Genomic DNA, 18528 nt, shown 5'->3' on the forward strand with positions numbered 1-18528 from the left:
AAGATGGCCCCTCACTCCAAGCCAGTCAGTCTGCACCTCTTAGATATATTCTAGTTATTCTACCAATAGGATCAATATGGGAGGAAAAGAAGTCTCTTTTAACACTGAAAAGTCCTATTGTGGAACAAGATGATTCTCCGAATCCAGGTTAAGAGAGGTAGCCCGACTGTCAGCTGCAGGGTTATTTTTACTGGATATAGTTCTGCGTGTCGATGGCCACTGTCATATAACTTACTAATGAAATCATGGCTGATTCCACAGGATTCACTGGCCCACTGGACGCTTACATAGACCCTTCTCAAGCAGAACTGAAAGAATACAGTGAAACAGGTCACGACGCTAGGAAATAGAAGAATCTCCTGCCAGCATTCTGCCAGGTCCCAACACAGACTACAGAGAGCTGGGGCAGCCCTCCTTGGTGGCTGTGGACATCACCCCCGAATTTAACAGTGGCTTACCTGGTTCAGCTGCTCTCTGTCCCTCAGGATGAAGCACGGGCACCTTTCCAACTCCACGGTGGGAATTCCCAAGGATTCATCCACAGTGTTTTCTTTCCCCTGAAGTTAGGTATACCTCACAAAATGGCCACAGAGCTACCAAACAATGTTCCTTTAAGTCCCAACACCGTGGCTGAGGCAGAAGTATGAAGAAGTATTGCTTTTTGGTTCCTTCTGGCAACTTCTCAACTCTGCCAGAAGTTACAAGTGGAATACTGGGCTTCCATGCATTCTGTTCCCTCTCCAGTAACTACACAAACACACTTTAATATCAAAGAAGTTTAATACGCTGCAATAAAATAAGCGCCTAGAAAAAGCTCATGGAATAGATGTCAATGTTAGAGAAATCCCTCCCACACATCCTCTAGCTCCATACCCCATCCCTCAAAACCAAACAAGAAAATCTGAAACAACAAAGGAAATCCTTCCAAGCTTGGATTTCAGCGAGGGCCCCTTTACCAATAACAAGAACACAGTTTCCTACATGGCCTAATAGGAAAGTAAAACACAGAAGCACAAAAAGCCCACAGATTTCAATATTTAAGAGACTTGGTACGTATTCAAAGTTAAAATAACTCCAACTTTTATAGCTATACATATTGTTTTAAAGCAACTTAATATATTTTTTAATTTCATATATACACTCTCAAAGGTTCTTCAGGTGAGGTATGTAAACATTGTCTAATGAAAATTTTTCAATGTTTCAAACCAACAAATTCACAGCATACATTGAATTTTCATCCATTAAAGACACAGTATTTTCCTACACTCACTAACATAATGGAAATCCAGGCCCAAGAGATACACGCCGATCATCCAGATTACCATTTGCAGAATTTCTCAATTCACTGCTTTTGGAAAGACCACCTTCACACAGGTTAGGAGCACACACTTGATACTGGGAAGGGGCTAGGCCCTCGGAGACTCTCTCCTTGGGCATCTGGATCACTGGCTAAGACTCACAAGACAGCAAAAAGGAGCACATCTGAACAACTACAAGATTGACCTCGGCAATGACAACACTGGGAGGAACCAGAAAGACCTTAAAGGAACGGTAGAGATTCATCTTAGAGCTCCCTGGATCCACAGCCGGATCAGCAGCCCCTGCCCTAATCTCATTCTGAAGGGTCGTGGCCTAAAAAGAATAAAAATCCCACACGGCACCTGAGCTTCAGTTAAATTGCATGGGCCTCCTATGCCCCCTTGGCCCCTGAAAGGCATTAACTCTAGCCTAAAGTAGGACCCTGGGCTGTGCTTTTCATACAGGTTGGGGTTGAATTTCTTAGTATCATAATGCATATGGGAAAATAATGCCATGAGTTCACAAAGACGACCAATGCCTGCACACAGGCATAGGCCAGTGACCTTGGAGGAGCTCAATTTTGAAAACTACTTGTTCCCTGAGGGTAAACAGCAGGCTTCTATTGAGATTAAGTGAGGCTAATAAGGGGATTATTTATTACAAGGTAATAACACTTGGGGAGCCTCAGGCCAGAGTTCTATTTTACTCCCACATAATCTACGACGCCCCTCCCCGCCCTCCCACCACCACAAGTAGTCACCTCCCCAATGACACAATATAGTCAGTCTCTTTCCTCTTGCTTGCTTTCAGGCTCAGCAATGGAAAGTTTTTTTTTTTTCCTAACGCACCCACTTCAATCTAAAAAAACACTAGTGAAAAATTCCAAACACCATCATAAATACAAAAGAGAAGACATATTCCAAAAGCCTAAAAAACTACCTTATCCTATCCATGGTTATTTGGGTGTGGGGTATTTTTCATAAAGTTTAGGACGGTCACAGGAGAGGCTGCTAGAAAGCTGCTTAGAAAGCTGTGGAACTGGACACGCTGGGAGCCGTGGAAGAGGGACTGCCTGCCTTGCTCGGATCTAAAGGGTTTCACCGCAGACGTTTCAAACCCAGGCACAGAGGAGGATCACAGGAAACGGGCTTAGCTTTCAAAGGCAGGGCGGATAGACTCAAAGGGCTTTTAGCTGGCAATTTATGTTTATAGCCAAATGAGCTTTGCCTCAACTAGATTCTGGAAGCCCTACAAATTCATGGAAAAAGGATCATTTTTCAATCTCCATGACCAATTTTTGATGTGTCTGGTGCTGGCAGATTTCTCATCCATTGCTAGAGTTGTATGACATGAGGAAGCGTGCAGACAAACAGAAGCAAAAATTCAAGTACAGCCACCTCTCCGGTAAAGGCAAGAGGTCTTAGCAAGAGCTGTTCTACCCCCACCCTACCCTCTGAGACAAGGGCCAACGCAGAGCCCGGAACAAACGCTATTTCCTAGGATCTTATTGCTTATGCGCAGCACATCAGAAAGAACACCTGGAAATCTGCTCTGCAGATCTGGGAACTGACCAGTTTATCATACATATGTGTATATATATATATAATATATAACATAACCAGATGAGAAGAGGGGGCAGTTAAAGCTTGGACTGATGTAGCATTACAGATCAAATGCCCCCAAATAGCTCTCAACCTGCTGGTTTCTGTTCTTTCTCCATGTGTGAACTGTGTTATGAAAGTAAGTCCACTGCTCAAAATATATCCTTCTACAATACTACAGTGCAGACCAACACCACTCAGAACATGAATCTGTATACAGCACACGTAATAAATATTTTTAAAAAACTATTTACAACATTACTTCTTGCGAACATTAGATGAGAGCAAAATCTATTTCCTCCTGCAAAGGTTAAAAAAGTGTTGACTGTCTAGTTCAGTGCTAAATTCCCTGGCACCTAGTTACCCATTCACATTTCATCTTAAAATCAGATTTGCTTACAAATAGTATCTTAGAAAAAAACATTCTCCAGCATTACTGTTCAAGTGTCCTCCTCATTTGTTAGAAAAGACAAAGGGAGGCCATAAGAAAATATGCAAATTATGGTTCAACTGGAGGACAAAACCCCCTGTGTGCCCAGTCCCAAGCGCTCTGCGGTCCTGGAGCCGCAGTTCTCAGTCCAGCCAGCTGGGTGGAATGAGAATCATGACTCAGACAGAGGTGCCCAGGAATGGGGCACAGGGAAGAGGAACATGATCATAAAGCCATCAGTTCCATTACATCTAGGGGTGCTCTGAATCGCAGACCAAGACTCCTGAGAAGTAAAGCTGAATACATCTGAGAACAGAAGGTCTCATTCTGTAACCACGGGTTACAGGTGGGACTGGCCCACATCTGCACAGATGCTTGCTGAGACAGGGAAAAGGGGGAGGAGGGAGAGCAAGTGGAGGAGGAGGAGGAGGAGCTGAGGTGCTCTCGAGTACTGTCAAGGTGCAGTAGGAAACACGCTTATCTCCCATGGTTAATGAGTGTGAACAGGTGTGCGTCTTTCACAAACATGAGAAAGACTACAAAATACCTTAATGCTTTCTTTAGGCAACCAGTGGTTTCTCCATATCCCACAGGTATGGGTTTGGATTTCCTTGGGGTTACAACTAAGGCTCATTTCGCTGCACAGGCGGTTGGACAGTCAGAAGGTATCAACTGTGCATGCAAAACGTGGGCTGCTTGAGGCAAGCCCTGATGTGATGCCTGGCACGGCCGTACCAGTGCTGGGAGACCCACTTTGCTCTGGGACGGGATGACACTGGGGGGAAGCACTCAGGTTCCCAATCCACATTGCATATGCCCAGAGTGAGGGTTTCAACGCCGCACCCTCTGCCTTCACTACATTGTCTGAGGGTTCAATGAATGAGCATGGCAATTGGGGAAGATGGGTGGCTAGAAAGAACACTTTTTTGGAAAGCCCTTTTGACAGTTAATTTTTTGTTGTTAAAATAAATACTTTCTATAGAAGCATTTGAACAGGAAAATATCACTATTTACACAGTGAAATATATTCCACAGTGGTGTGAATAACTATGTATTATATAACATATTTGAAACCACAGTCAATAACACAGTCTCCTAGAACACTGGTGAAACTAATACCCTTAAGCTACAGTGGCTCTAAAACGAATCCCTATATGTGGTATAAATATACAAAATTATGCAGATCTTGTTTGTAGAGCATCTTTCCCACAAACTACCTCCCAAATACTACAGCTTCAGCTGCAAGACAGCATGAGGTGCAGATTATAGAAAACAAGTGGGCTGAAAAAGCTGATAAACTGAAGAGCATCTGGACCCAATGGCTAAATTCTAGAAGGAAAATAAAGAGTTACGGAGAAAGAGGCTTCTAGTATGACACGCCTGTGTTCAGTGACATGCTCGGGAGATGAGAGACCGTCCCCGAGAAGACACCTCCTGGAAGGGGGCAGGGTGGCCTGAGCAGAAGAGGGAAGAGGCGAGGTGTCAAGGATGGCTCCTCCAAATGAGACGAGCCAGGTCAGAGAGCTCTGCTCTTCTTCAGTCTGCAGCTGCTGGTGTGCCAACAAGGTGCCATCAACATGCTGGTGTTTTTAAGAGAGCTGAGAATGGCCAGGCTGGATTCGAGGTTCAAACAGGCACAGGCCAGCCAGTTATATTCACAAGTAGTGACCAAAGCTGGGGGAGTGAGCTTGCAAATATGCTGTACACAAAAAAGAAAAGGAGGGCTCTAGGGGGTAAAAGGAGCCCACCTGTGCTGGCCAGGAGAGGCACTATCTCGGCTTTAGGTCCATTACTAAATCTGTTTGCCATAGAGGAAGACTTAAGAGACTTTGTAAGAGACTAAGAGAGTTTTAACTACTTATCCTAGTAGGTAAGGTCACGATTCAACAAATATTCAATCAATGAAGGGGGATATTTTCTTTTTCTTTACTGCACAAGCATTACTCAGAAATAACATGCAACAACAGCTGTGTGCCGAGATGAACTGGCAAGACACCCTCAAATCTAAAAGGACAGAAATGGTGCAAGGCTGGATTACAGGAAAAACCTTTGTGCCTGTCTGCATAACTGACCTTGAATGACATACTACAGGGGTCAGTAAACCTTTTCTGTAAATAGCCAGGTGGTGGATATTTTATATTTTAGGCTGTGTCAGCTACATATGGTCTCTGTTACTCTGGTTTCTCTTTAGGTCGCATAAATCTTTCACCTGTTTTTTTTTTTTTTTTAATATAATCCTTTAAAAAAAAAAAAGGTAAAATGCATTCCTCCAACCTCCGGCATATTAGAAAATGTTTTTAAAAAACCTGTTTTTTGCTGCTGCTATTGCTGTTTTATGGGCCATCTGTACTTCTGCGTACCTTGCCTACTGCTGAGCACCTTGTGTGACGTGGACTGGCCTCAGGCAGGGGAGAAAGCCTTTGTGCACCACTGTGCTTGCCAGGGGGGCATAGCTACACAACTGCCCCTCTGAACACCGAAGCTAAGGATGTCTCCTGAGCACCGAGCATACACCACCGGCACTCTGGGAAAGGGAAGGACAGACAGACAGGAGGTAATGGAAGGAACTGACCAGCGCCAGCTCAATTCCAAGAGCAAAAGCATGAGCAAGCATACCCTCTGCAGAAGCGCCCCAGGTGATCCTCTAGGTGCCCCCAGCAGAACATGGCAAAGCCCTAAGTCGGAAGCAGTATCAGAGAGCTCTGGGTTCCTGCCTGAGTATGACTTAATATCTTTAAAGGAAAGAGGTCAGACCCTCAAGTCTTCCAACCCGTCCACTGTAGAACAAAGCAGCTTGTTCTGACATTTCAAGGGATGAACTGTACTGAAGGTTGCCTCAAAAGGCTTTTCACAATTCTGCTTGTTTTAAATACAATAATCTTTTTATTTTCATTTTTTTCCCTGAAAAAGGATTTGGGAGGGAAGTATGTTTACTGCTGGGAGGTGAGGACTGCCTTGCCAATGTGTGATACCTAGACATGATTTCATACTTGTAGGAAAAATTTGCAGTATTTCAGTGGACATCAAGCCATAAGAAGACAAAAATTAATAGCTGAGAAGTCAAAATAATAATTATCTGTTTCAAAATAATTGAAACAATCACTGTTCTGGGGCCACTGACAGAAATTTTTTCATTGACATGACATTCAACTTCATTTGTAGCACAGTATAGAAGCTTATTCTTGAGTTGTGCGGGAGAGGGAGGACCAACAGCTTAGAGTTGACTGGATTTGATCCAAAGATACAATCTACAACTTCTCAGTTATACTCAGGTTCTAATATGCTCCAAGTTTCTGTTCTTTTCTAAAAGCATGTTCAAAGCAAGCCCCTATTTTTTATTTGTTGGCTTGCCTTTAATAAAGTTATTTTGAAAGGAGAGTATGTGACTGAAAAAATATTAGTACTGATACATTTTTATTTTCCTAGAAGCTGGCCAAAAACATTACATAATAAAAACTTTGGGTTAGTGACTGGACTTTATTTTTCTTCTGTGAAAAGGCTTTTTCTGTATCTAAACATGTGGCTCAGAAAACTGAACCTCCAACTGAAGTATCCTCAACTAATTTTGAAAACAAAAACAAAAACAAATCCTGGCTTGCCTCAGTAACACACAAGATGTGAAGCCAGAGTCAGGTCTGAGATAAGGACAGAGGGAAATGAGGGGCCAGGGCTGCACTGAGAACTCTGAAGCCCTCTTCGCCTGTGGGGCTGACCCTAGAGACTACCGGCGGCCTCACTGCGGCCAGCGATGGGCGGCTCAAAGAGGCGAGGTGTGAGGCTGCGGTAGCTCAAGTGTCAGGAGGCAGGGTCCAGTGTGCTCTAACAACACATCGTGTCTCTTCTGTAGCAAGGAGACATAAAGAAATGTGAAAGGAAGAACAAAACTGAAGGAAGGGAAGGAGGAGAAAGAAGAAAAGGAAAGAAGAGGACGGGGGGGGGGGGCAGGCAAAAGAAAGGAGAAGATAAATCAGGCAAAATTTGTTCCTGAAAAAGGATGATTTTTCTTAAACAAGGAGGGTCAGCACACTTTTTCTGAAGGTCCAGACAGTAAATCTTTCCAGCTTTGCAAGGCATAGAGTCTCTGCTGTAGACACTCCACTCTGCTGGAAAGTAGCCACAGAAAGTACGTAAACAAACGGGCATGGCTATGTTCCAATAAACTTCTATTTACAAAAGAGCGACCAGCCCGTATTCTGCAGACCCTTGATCTCTCAAGGTCTGCAAAAAAGATAGCTCGCGTGGGCTGACAGGAAACCAACAGGAACAGGGGTGGCTCCTGGGCGCAGCACCTCGGGGAACTCCAATACCCAGGCGCGGTGACAAGCCACCAGACTCGCTGGTGGTGACATCTGCATTGTGTCGCATGCTGTCCTTTCCTCCTTAGCAAGATCTTAGGTCCTTCAATCAGCAAGACATCGCCCAGAGAGGAAAGTGACAACTGTAGCCCTCACTACGGAATCCACCACAAGGCAGAAAAGAGACCAAACTTCAGTTCAAAGCAACTGTCTTGAAGTGATGTGTTTCACTGATGTCCTATCTGAACAGTGAGAGATGCACAGAGGAGCCCATCAGGAACACCGCCTCTGTGAAGGGACTGCGACCTGCACCTCTCCTATCCATACTACTGCAAGAGCGAAACCCACAGCCCAAGATTCTTGTTTTTAGATAAGGCTTGTGTAGAAATCTTTACTGAAATAGAGATGCAACAGAACTGGCCTCCCTACGGGATCCAAGAGACTAGCAATTGCAGATTAACAGACACCAGTGACATTCCTATGCAGGATGCCTTAAGAGCAGAAGAAAGGTTCCCTGCCTCCCTGCTGTGCTGCAGACTGCCAGGGGTTTGAGGGGGTGCTGTGGGTGAGGCTCTGGGCCCTGACTAGGGAGGGTCTCCATGTTGTCCTCCCAAACCCAGGGGGCCTTAGGGGCTAGGAAGTGGGACTCGAAGACGGGTCTCCCGAAGAGGGCCCAGCTCTGGGGAGCTAAGGTAGAGCTTCAGTGATTGCTCCCCAGGGCCCCTGCAGCTCTCCCAGAAGCTCAGAGGTAATACCAGAGTTCTCTGGTCAGCAACTTCAGCTCCATTGCTGGGACAGTCACTGTACTGAGTATAGGCCCAGGAGCAGAATTCTTTTGTGATTTGGAATCTGGAATGTGGGACCCACTGCCTTTGCATCTGGTGGCCAGCCATACTGTGAACATGGAAGGAGGTCTTTGCAAGACAGGGAAAGCAAGGGGGGACTTGAGTCATCTGGCTTGGAGATGTCTAGGAGACAGTTTTGCCAGCCTCGGCTGTAAGTGTAAAAGGGCGTTCCAGAGCCAGCCCTCAAGTTCATTTTTTTTCCTTTCTTCTATTAGCAAAATTAACTGAATCAGCAAAAAGGAGATTCAACAAATATAAAAATACTTCTAAACTTTTAAGTGTTCTAATTATGTAGAATCCCAGTCTATTTAAGTGTTGTTACTACTATAAAATGTAAGTTGATTTTAAAGATGATCCACAGCAGTGTATTAAAAAAAAAATGCATACAAATTGATACCTTTTCTCAAATGCTGCCTAAAATGGGAGAAAAGGCTATTATCTTGAAGTACGCTTTTTAAAGTGAAAAAGAACTTAGAAAAGTAATGGAATGAGTTAATAAGCCTGGAACTGGAAGGGCTGCACCTGCTCACTGCCTCGCACCTCTCCCTAACCTAATCCAAGCACCACTACAAGGTAGTCGGCATGCAGCTAAGGGGGGCACCTACAACAAGTACAGGAGTCAGCACACGTGACCTCGGCACCCCTCAGCTGTTTAAGTCACCACAAAAACAGTATCCAGTGACGACTATATGAAAATATTTTTTAAAAACTTTAAAACCACTTTTCAAAGATTAACCGAACCTACTGAAAACATACTAATGCTTCTGTGCAACTTAATGCTGAGAAAGGGCTGTCCAACATACACACTCAGCAGTTTCATTAATATAGGTAGCTCTTGAATGGCCAAAGTCGAAGATATTAAAATGAAAATAAGAGACTCATGGGATAGAGGAGACATGGGGGGGGGGAGTCAAGGCTTCACTGAAGATAGTCTATGAAATTCAATACAATTCTCAATTTCCCATGAATCAAACATTTCTCTCCAGTCCTATCCAGTCAGCAGAAGTTCTCATTATATACAGCGAATCTTTAACAGAATGGGTAGAAGGCCTGTTTTATCATGACCTGACTGAACTATGCATGAAAAAAGCCCATCTGGGTTTACCTAAATACATCTGAACAATCTAAAATGGAATTTTTTTAGTAAAAAGGACAGAGTAGCACCTGTCCAGATAAGCCTACTTCTGTGACAGAGCACAGTAGAGAGGCTGGCTGAAGTTCTAACAACCAAGGCTTTTCTGTAGAGTGGCTCAGGGGAGATGCTGAGTACACACTGTGTTATAATGAAGCAATGTCATAGGCACCAGGGTAAAACCAGTGCAACCATCTCAGGCGTCACTCGGGAAAGGCAAACAACATTAGTTACAAACACTGCAGCTCTCACTTTCAAGCCAAGGAACAGAGCCTGACATGATAGAGGCAGGAGTGATACCACAAGCATTAACTACCAGGATGGTGCTAATCAATCAGAATGCGAACACCCACTCTACACACGTACATCCCCACTGGGACACGCCAATTGAACACCAACTCCAGATGGGAGGAGGGGTGTGGGCTCGCTAGGAGATGCCGGAGCTGTCTCCTCCCACTACAAGGTCGCTCTGACCTTTACATAACTGCGCTGTTTAGACCTTTCTGAGTCTGGTGCCAAACTGGTTTTGCGGATACTCACAGAGACCCTGGGCCACATTTAAACCATCTGGCCTGTGCTAATTACCCAGCTCGTGAACACCTTAGCAAACTGTATGGGGAAGAAAGAATTTTACTGTAGAACTGCGGCTGGGAGACATCTGTGGCTAATAACCACAGGCAAATGCGCCCAAGTGCACATGCACACACAAACTCTGAAACTTTTCTATTACTGAAAACAACAACTTGGCTTTCTTTGAATATGGAAGTATTCAGGGTAAGAAAGAATATTACAATAGTCACTCTCATCCTAATTGTCAAGTTATAGTTACAAGATGGAAAAAAAAAATCCTACATTTTCCCCCTCAAAGTCAGGTGAAAACCTTGTTAGAGTGCTAGCAAGCTTGCAAGGCCAAAAATGAAAAGGATGGTAAGAATCAGTAATGCAAGTCACCTGGGGGGTGTAAATAAATTTTAGAGGTCACAACCCAATATTAACACCTTGTGACACATCTTTTGTCCCATGGGCACATAATTTAGAATACATTTTTTAAATGACAGAAGGCCAAAAGTGAGAGGAGTGACCAATAATGAATATGATTTTTTAAAAAAGGGGTAACAGAAATATTCATCTTTCATAATAATTATAAATTCCCTCTGCAATCTCCACATACCATAAAAATGATTTGGTTTAGCTTTCGAATATCATTTAAACAAACAAGACACAGAGGGAAGTTCACTGCTCGGGTTTGCAAAGAGGAGCATCTGTTCAGGTACAGACACTGCAGGATGGCTGCTGAAAAGCTACTTTTATGTGCATGATGGTGGTCTTCTCGGCTACAGTACAAGTGCTTGTGCATCAAGTATAAAATACAAGCCTTTAATCACATAGATCAGCTTTTTAGCTTTTGTAAATTTAAAAACAAAAAGGATAAATAAGGCACTGTACTTTTAAAAACTAAAACTGCTTGGTTCCAAGTTTAAAACCCAAGGAACAACCAGAATATAATATATAACTTCCCTTACTCAGCCTCAGAGAAAGACTGCAAGTTCCCGTCTCCATCTAAGATGCATTTTCTGACATCTTCAATGGTGGTGTTCTCCGTTAACTGCAGATCTCAAAGGCCGGCTGAGCTTATAAAAGCAGACTTAGTTAATGCAAAGTGAAGGGTTACTTTCTGTAGGACAGTTTAGCTCGTGGCTGCCAGCCTTCCGATCACTTCACATCCAGCCGTCTCCGTTTGCCGTGACAAGAGTCCAGCTTTGCCTTCAGCTTTCGCTTTCTCTGGGCCGCACTGCTCTCTGGGGTTTTTTTCGTCAAGGGTCTGGCCCGAGTCTTTCCACTGCTCTGCTTCCTGTTGGTGGCTTTTTGTGGCCTTGAAGAGGATTCACCTGCCCCCTTTTGCTTTGCAGGTTTCGTCCCTGTCTCCGGGGCAGCGGGCTGTGTGGGTCTTTTGTTTGTATTCTCTTTTTCCCTCCTGGACGGAGGGCAGCTCTTCCCAGGAGACTTCTTAGCGGTCTTCAGCTTATTCTCTTTCAAGGATGTCTTTTTGGGCAGCTGGCTGATTCGGTCCCTCGCAGCTGGCTTCTTGGCTGCAGGGGTTCTGGTGGATCCATCGGCATGCTTGTCTTTGCTGGCTTTCACCACAGGGGACCTTCCTGTGTCCTTCCTGTCCTGAGTGCCGCCGCTTTCTGTCCTCTTGCGTTTATTCTGCACTTCTGCTTTCGGCAAGATTTCAGACATCTGCTTCCCTTTCCTTCCCTTCATTCCATCAGTACTCCTGGGCTTAATAGGAAACCCATCTGCATCCACTTGCAGGGCAAGCTTGGGGGACATCAGCGGGTTGATGCATACACTCTTACAACTCTGTTTACTTTCCACAGCCTGCCCGAACGGGGTTTCCATTTTCTCATTCTTGATCAAACATTGCTGGGCTCTGAGCTTTCCTCGAATATTGGAATATTTTCTAAGGATCCGGGTACTGGCTGGGGTAGGTGAGTTTGTGGGAAGATGGCTATTTCGACTTTCTTTGACTTCCTCTACGCTGTCTTCAGAATTGGGGCTGAGGCTGATATCACTGCCATCCTCTGGCTCCACCTGGTCAGGATTCTCTCGAAATTTGGCCCAGAGCTTCTGTGTTTTCCAATTGTTCCTAGCAGGAGTAGCTCCGGGAAATTTCTTCAAGTGTTTTTTCAAGCGTTCAGCCTGCAGTGAACTGGGGTACAGGCTGGAAGGAGAGTACTTCTGAAGAGGATGCTTGACAGGGGGAATATCTCCCGGAAGACGAGTATTGAGCTTCTTCACAATCACCAGAGACCGGGTTTCAGTTGTCTCTAAGAACCATTTGCAAACATTAGATAATTTAAAGTTTGTCATAAACAGCATCTGAACAGGAGAAAACTTTTGAACCTCCAATGAACCCCTACATTTCCGTGACCTTTTCTTGCTTTTCCAAATCTCCTTCAGTTTATCTGACTTGTTCCTTGATCTTGGTGTTGGCTGGGCTTCTTTCTCCAGCTGGATCCAGCCTTTCTGAACTCTTGTGTACTGTGCATTGAAGTTGGCAATAAGCTCTTGGTTCTCCTCCTCTGCACACCATTCCACAAACTTTGGCTGGTCATCTACCACCGTGTCCACATCATCCTCGTCTACACGATCTCTACTCTCTGAGGCTTCATTTTCCTTTGGCATTGGGTTTCCTTGAGCTGCTTCCTTTTCTGAAGTCATTTTTGCAGTATCTAAGGAGTCCAGAGAATGAGCGTGTCTTAGGTTGTAGGTTGAAGAGGTCAATCTTGTAAGCCTCGGTACCCATTTTGGGGGCCCAGCGGCATCACCACTTCCACTACTTGACAACCCAGGTGCACTGGACGGTGGGTCACTATCGTCATCTTTCCGCTGGGCGTTTGCAGTGCCGACCTCATTCGCAACCTCCTCCGGATCTTGTGCAGGAATTGGTTCTGGCTTCTCTTTTGATTGTTCTGGGAAAGTACAAGGAATACCTTCTGAGGGGTCATGAGCATTTTTCTCTCCTAACTTAGACTGAACATAGATTTCCAGTCTCTCTCCAGGCAGGGGCTGGCCAACTGTGGTTATGGGATCACTGCTGGGGAAAATATCTCCTTCTTCCCCCTTGACTTCTTTTGCCAGCTTGTTTTTATAAGTCTGCCTGGTGATGATCCCACCTCCTTCGCCCTCCCGCTCAGCATCTTTCTCAGAGGGATTTTCATCGACACCTGGGTTTTCAGTGTCCTCCAGACCTTTTGTATGGAAACCGTCAGCCAGAAGGTCCTCTGATGCTGTCTCGCCAGAGTACCCTTCCTTTTTAGAACGTTTCATACCAGGATTTTTAGAAATCTTGATCTCAGGACAAGTAGAGGAAGAATCTGAACTTTGACTTCTTAGGCACCTATCGGCAGAGGAGGGATCTGAAAGCTGACTCCTCAGGCACCTGTCAGAGGCCTCAGGGAGTTTTTTACCTTTTTTCTTCTTGTCCACATTCTCTTCAGGGGAGTCAATGTTTTGATCACACATACCTTTTTCTGAAGAATGTTTTACATCACTGCCCTGTCCCTCTGGTTTTCCTGTACCATCTGCTGCCTCACTGTCCTCAATTTTGCTGGGGTTTTCATTAGTAAAAGTGCTGCTTTCCTTCAAGAGTGGGTCAGTATCTAGCTCCTGAGTGTCTTCAGTCTCGGCCTCGGTACTGATGCTTTGGCTGTCTTCAGCTTTTCCCAGGCTCAGGGGAGGCTCCAAGCCCACTGGGGGACTCTGACTTTCTGAGCACAGAGGACCTTCCTCTCTACTGACTGTTTCAGGAGAAGAATGAGGTCTAGAAACAACAACTTCACTGCCTCCCTCAGAAATGCTCTCAGTAGAGGAAATCAGGTGACAGTCTTGGGTGACAGTCCCCTCCTTGATATCCAGCAGTTCAACTGGTTGTTCGTCTCGTTCAGGGGAAGCCATCCCACTTGCTGTGGGAGTTGAGACCATGGAGCTGCCTTCTGGAATGTCCTCTTCGGGAAGGTGAGCAGGGAGACGCGACACCAGGCTGGAGGCTATTGTTTCCTCTGACCTAGGAGAGCTGTTCAGATTTGGTTTATTTGTCATGGGGCAGACCTCAGGCTCTTGAGACTCCTTTTCAGAGGAAGCTTCTCTTTCTCCTTCCTTGAGGGAGGTTATTTCTTTACTAGGTTCCTCATGGTTGTCCTCTCTGGGATGCTGTATATCCACTGCAGGTCCAGGGGCTGAACGTGGAAGTGTCTGCCTGGGAGTGACCGCTCCCTCTGCTTCTGCCGGTGAACAGCTCGCCTTTTCTTGGGGGTGCAAATTTCTGGCCAGTGTGCGAACAGTTGGCAGCTCACAACAATCACCATTGAAGAAGTACCCTCGAGTACTCTTCCTGGCTGTTTTTCGAGAAGATAATATTGATCTCTGATTCTCCAAGTGGCATTCTGTTATTGGCTGACTGATATAAACGACATCACACTGGTTATCGTAATCGTTTATCCTCAACCCTGATGCCCTTTTACTTTTCCGAGCTGTCTTAATGGAGGCTGATATCATCTTGGTTCGCGAATGTCCATTAGATGCTTTGTGTACGGCTGGCAGGGGGCTGGGGGCTAACCAACCATCTTTGGAATGATCAAACTGACCCTTATCACTGGGATGTAAATGATAACTCACCTTATTTCTTCCTAGTGAGTGAAGATGGTTCTCTTGCTTTGGCCTTGAATCTTGTTCACTGGACTCTAACTCTTGGCGCAAAGGTGTTTTTGAGCTACACAGTAAAGCATTCTCTTTGTCAGCAGTTCTAGGTGAATTCCCAGTAAACCCTGAGTCCCAAGCCTCTTCTGATAAAGCTTTGAATGAATTTCTTTGAGAAACAATACAGCTGTTGCTTTCTTCACTATTCTCAGCTGCCACTTTCACTGCAATCAGACTTTCTACTAAAGCTGAGCTCTGCATATGGTCTTTCCCCTCCTCACATATTTTCACATTTGTGTCTTGCTGCTGTCCAGTGGTTTGCCCCTCCAAGCTCTTAGAGATGTGGTGGAAGCTTAATGAGGAAGAATTAGATGTGGTGAGGTATCCCAGACTGGAACTATCCGTTGAACTACCAGAATTAGGTTTAGTGGTTGGAAGTTCAGAGGAATCTTTCTGGATAATAGTCAAGGCATTCTCTCTTCCATCTACAGAGTTTGTCTCAGGAGGAGGCTCCCTCAGGGCCTGTTCTGTCAAGTGTGGAGGGCTGTGTGAGCCTGATGAGTCTACAAACAAATCTACAGAAGTAGGAGACATCATATCGAGACGTGCAGCATCCTTTTCCTTATGTCTGGTGCCTAGCTGGGCACAGCTAGCATTGCAAGTGGATGCATCCATTGCTCCAGAATCAGGTCGCAGGTCCTCGGTGCCCGGCTGGGATTCAGTGTACAGATCGTTCAGGACACGGATGAACTGCTTCTGATGATGAGTGCACAGTTTGACCATAAACTTCTCCAGTGGGGACTTCGACTGATTGTTAGAATCTACTGCTATAGCTTCTGTTGAATTCTCACTAGACAGACAAAGAGAAAGGAGAAATTAGTATGGTCATTTTCCAAGGAACATTTTTACATTATGAAATTCACCAGATGTTACTCATGCTATAAAGAGAATGAACAGACACTCTAAAACTGCTTCTAAGTGCCCTGTATAAATTTGATTTAATAAATAAGGAGTATTTACCTGATTACAATATAAGACCAGCCCCGAAATATTCTCAAATTTTAGTAACACCCTTCATACTTTTTAAGTGATCATTCGCAATAATTTTTATCTTCTAGAGAAGAAATATCACTGAAAAGAGTTTTTCAGAAAATAAAATTTTGGCCACATTATTAACTCCAGTCAATCAACATACACTTTCGTTTTAGGCCTGGGTATTCCTGTTAGTAAACAGTCAGTGATTTATAAGTCCACAACACTGACAAAAATTCAGACGCACTACATTACAAATTTCGGACTTAGAGAAATTATAGTTTTAATTTTTCTCAGCATGACTAATTGGCTAGACTTATAATTCTGCAAACAGTAATGCAGGAATTCTTCTGCCCCCTTCCTGGGGCAATGAGAAATGGAGATTGGTAATTTCACATTTCAGACACAACGACAGAAGGAGCTGCAACTACGGATTCCTGGGTCTAAGCAAGGAAACAGGAAATCCTGCAATAAACTGCAAGGTTCTGTCACTGCAAGGAGGCAGCAGGATGTCTTCTCAGTCAAGCCCCGCCTGCTACATTCTCCTAGACCTTCAACGAGCATTTTACAGTACTTCACAAGTCATTCTACATCAGACAACCACTTCCATAAGTTATCCAGGACAACTCTGAAGTTTAACCTGGACAGTGGAAGGTGGTGGGCAAGGATGATACTAGATTCAAGACAAACTAAAAGCAATTCCCACATAGACAGCCGAGTGTTTTCAAGAGCTGCTCTGTGTTTCTGAATGTCTGGGTTTTACGAAGCCCAAGCAGTTGGAGAGCTCCATTTTTTTAAAAAAAGTATTCATTTGAGAGAGAGTGCGAGCGCGCCGAAGTGGGGGGAAGGGCAGAGGGGGAGGGAGAAGCAGGTTCCCCCGCTGAGCAGGGAGCCTGACCCCGGGTTCCATCCCAGGACCCTGAGATCATGACCTGAGCTGAAGGCAGATGTTTAACTGACTGAGCCACCCAGGCGCCCCATCCAATTTTCTGGAGTTTTATACAACCTCTCAATTTCTCTCTCTCTGGACTATAATTCCTCAGGAGACTATTATCTGACTATGAAACTGTCAGGGCACTGAGAGCAGCTTAACACACACGTGTTGAACATGTTATTTGATAGTATCTTCCAGCTAATTCATCTGTTCTTCAATCTCTGACTTTATCTCCCAGCCATGAGATGCCTTCCCAGGAAGGCTTACCTTAGACAGCCTACACTGGCCTCCTGCCTTCTTCACCCGCCTTGTCGCTATGCCTATCAGGTGGTACCAACAGCGTAACATGTGTAACAGGATACAGTGCTGTGAGATGGTAGTGAGTCTTCTGCCACTTACTAGTTGTGTAACCTTGGCCAGAACACTTAACCATTTTCGGTCTTAACAGAGCATGTGCCCCTCTTCCACTTAGGATTAGTGCAAAGGAAAACCTATGAAGTTATCAGTTACCATTACTGTCAGCCAATCACGTTAAACACATTTCAATAAAGAATAATTCAGAGAGGGCGCCTGGGTGGCTCAGTTGGTTGGGCGACTGCCTTCGGCTCAGGTCATGATCCTGGAGTCCCGGGATCAAGTCCACATCGGGCTCCCTGCTCAGCGGGGAGTCTGCTTCTCCCTCTGACCCTTTTCCCTCTCGTGCTATCTTTCATTCTCTCTCTCTCAAATAAATAAAATCTTAAAAAAAAAGAGAATAATTCAGAGATGTACACTAATGCTTTCTTACAACCTAAAGTGAATTTTCCACATAAAGTTTATACTTCAAGCACCGAACACTTAAAATTTTAAAAGTATTTTTGATGGAAGTCTTTTAAAAATTATATCCTCCTCTGAACACAATTTATTCTTTCTTAGTGACTCAGTGTTGTTACCATGTTCACCATTATTGAAGTTTAGCTGAGTTTAGCTGTTATTTATGTTTTTGAGAGAGAGAGAGAGAGCGTGCACATGCGAGTGGGTGGGGAGAGGGGCAGAGGAAGAGAGAGAGAGAGAATCTTAAGCAGGCTCCAAGCCCAGTGTGGGAGCCCGACAGAGGGCTTGATCTCATGACCCTGAGATCATGACCTGAGCCGAAATCAAAAGTCGGATGCTAACCTACTGAGCCACCCAGGCGCGCCACAGCTGTTAGTTTTATTATACTGAACTAAAACATATTGATAGCTTTGGGGGCTATTCAATTAAGTAAATCTGACTGCCTTAATACAAAAAAGTCACACTGGCAGTCTGGATGTTATTAAAATCTTTCTTCTTATTGGCTTCCAAGTAGCAGCTGTGTTTAGGAGCCTTACTTCAAGTGCTAGACTGGTACTTTAGGTAAAAATAAAGACTCTGAATGAAGGTTTCAGGAATAGTTTTATGAATAAAATGCATGGATTTTCTAACAACTTCAACTGCTCAATGGCCTTTATTTCTCTTTTTGGTTTTTGGATGTGTTCCTGATGTTTCTGAAGAGAGGTGACTATAAATAAGTGGGATATCACTGCCTTTTCAATGCATCAAAAAAGCGCATTTCAGTAATACATGAAAAAGGTAAAATAGGTTGATCCAAGTTTATGAAAAAGATAAAGCAGCTTACTGCAGAAAAAAACTGGAGATAAATGGTTCTCTCCAACTCAAGAAGCACAATCATCACCAAAGTGTGAAAATCTTCTGGACACTGCTCCATGCCTATGGCTTTGCTCTGGAAAGCATGTTTTA

The 18528-nt window shown here is 44.5% G+C and overlaps 1 protein-coding gene across 3 annotated transcripts in view; it reads right to left on the reverse strand.

Moving 5' to 3' along the window:
• Window positions 1–761: 761 nt before the first annotated feature.
• The window catches only part of LCOR (ligand dependent nuclear receptor corepressor), a 137054-nt gene continuing 119287 nt past the window's right edge, over window positions 762–18528 (reverse strand). For all 3 annotated transcript variants that reach the window (XM_028098598.1, XM_028098597.2, XM_088019806.1), the window contains exon 8: window positions 762–15654. In XM_028098598.1, the coding sequence (XP_027954399.1) occupies window positions 11316–15654 (4339 nt within the window). In that variant the 3' untranslated portion in view covers window positions 762–11315. The remainder of the gene's footprint in view (window positions 15655–18528) is intronic.

The sequence above is a fragment of the Eumetopias jubatus genome, unplaced genomic scaffold, assembly GCF_037043125.1.
Source record: "Eumetopias jubatus isolate StellerSeaLion01/CBP00866 unplaced genomic scaffold, mEumJub1_p1.0 scaffold_17, whole genome shotgun sequence".
Classification (NCBI taxonomy): domain Eukaryota; kingdom Metazoa; phylum Chordata; class Mammalia; order Carnivora; family Otariidae; genus Eumetopias; species Eumetopias jubatus.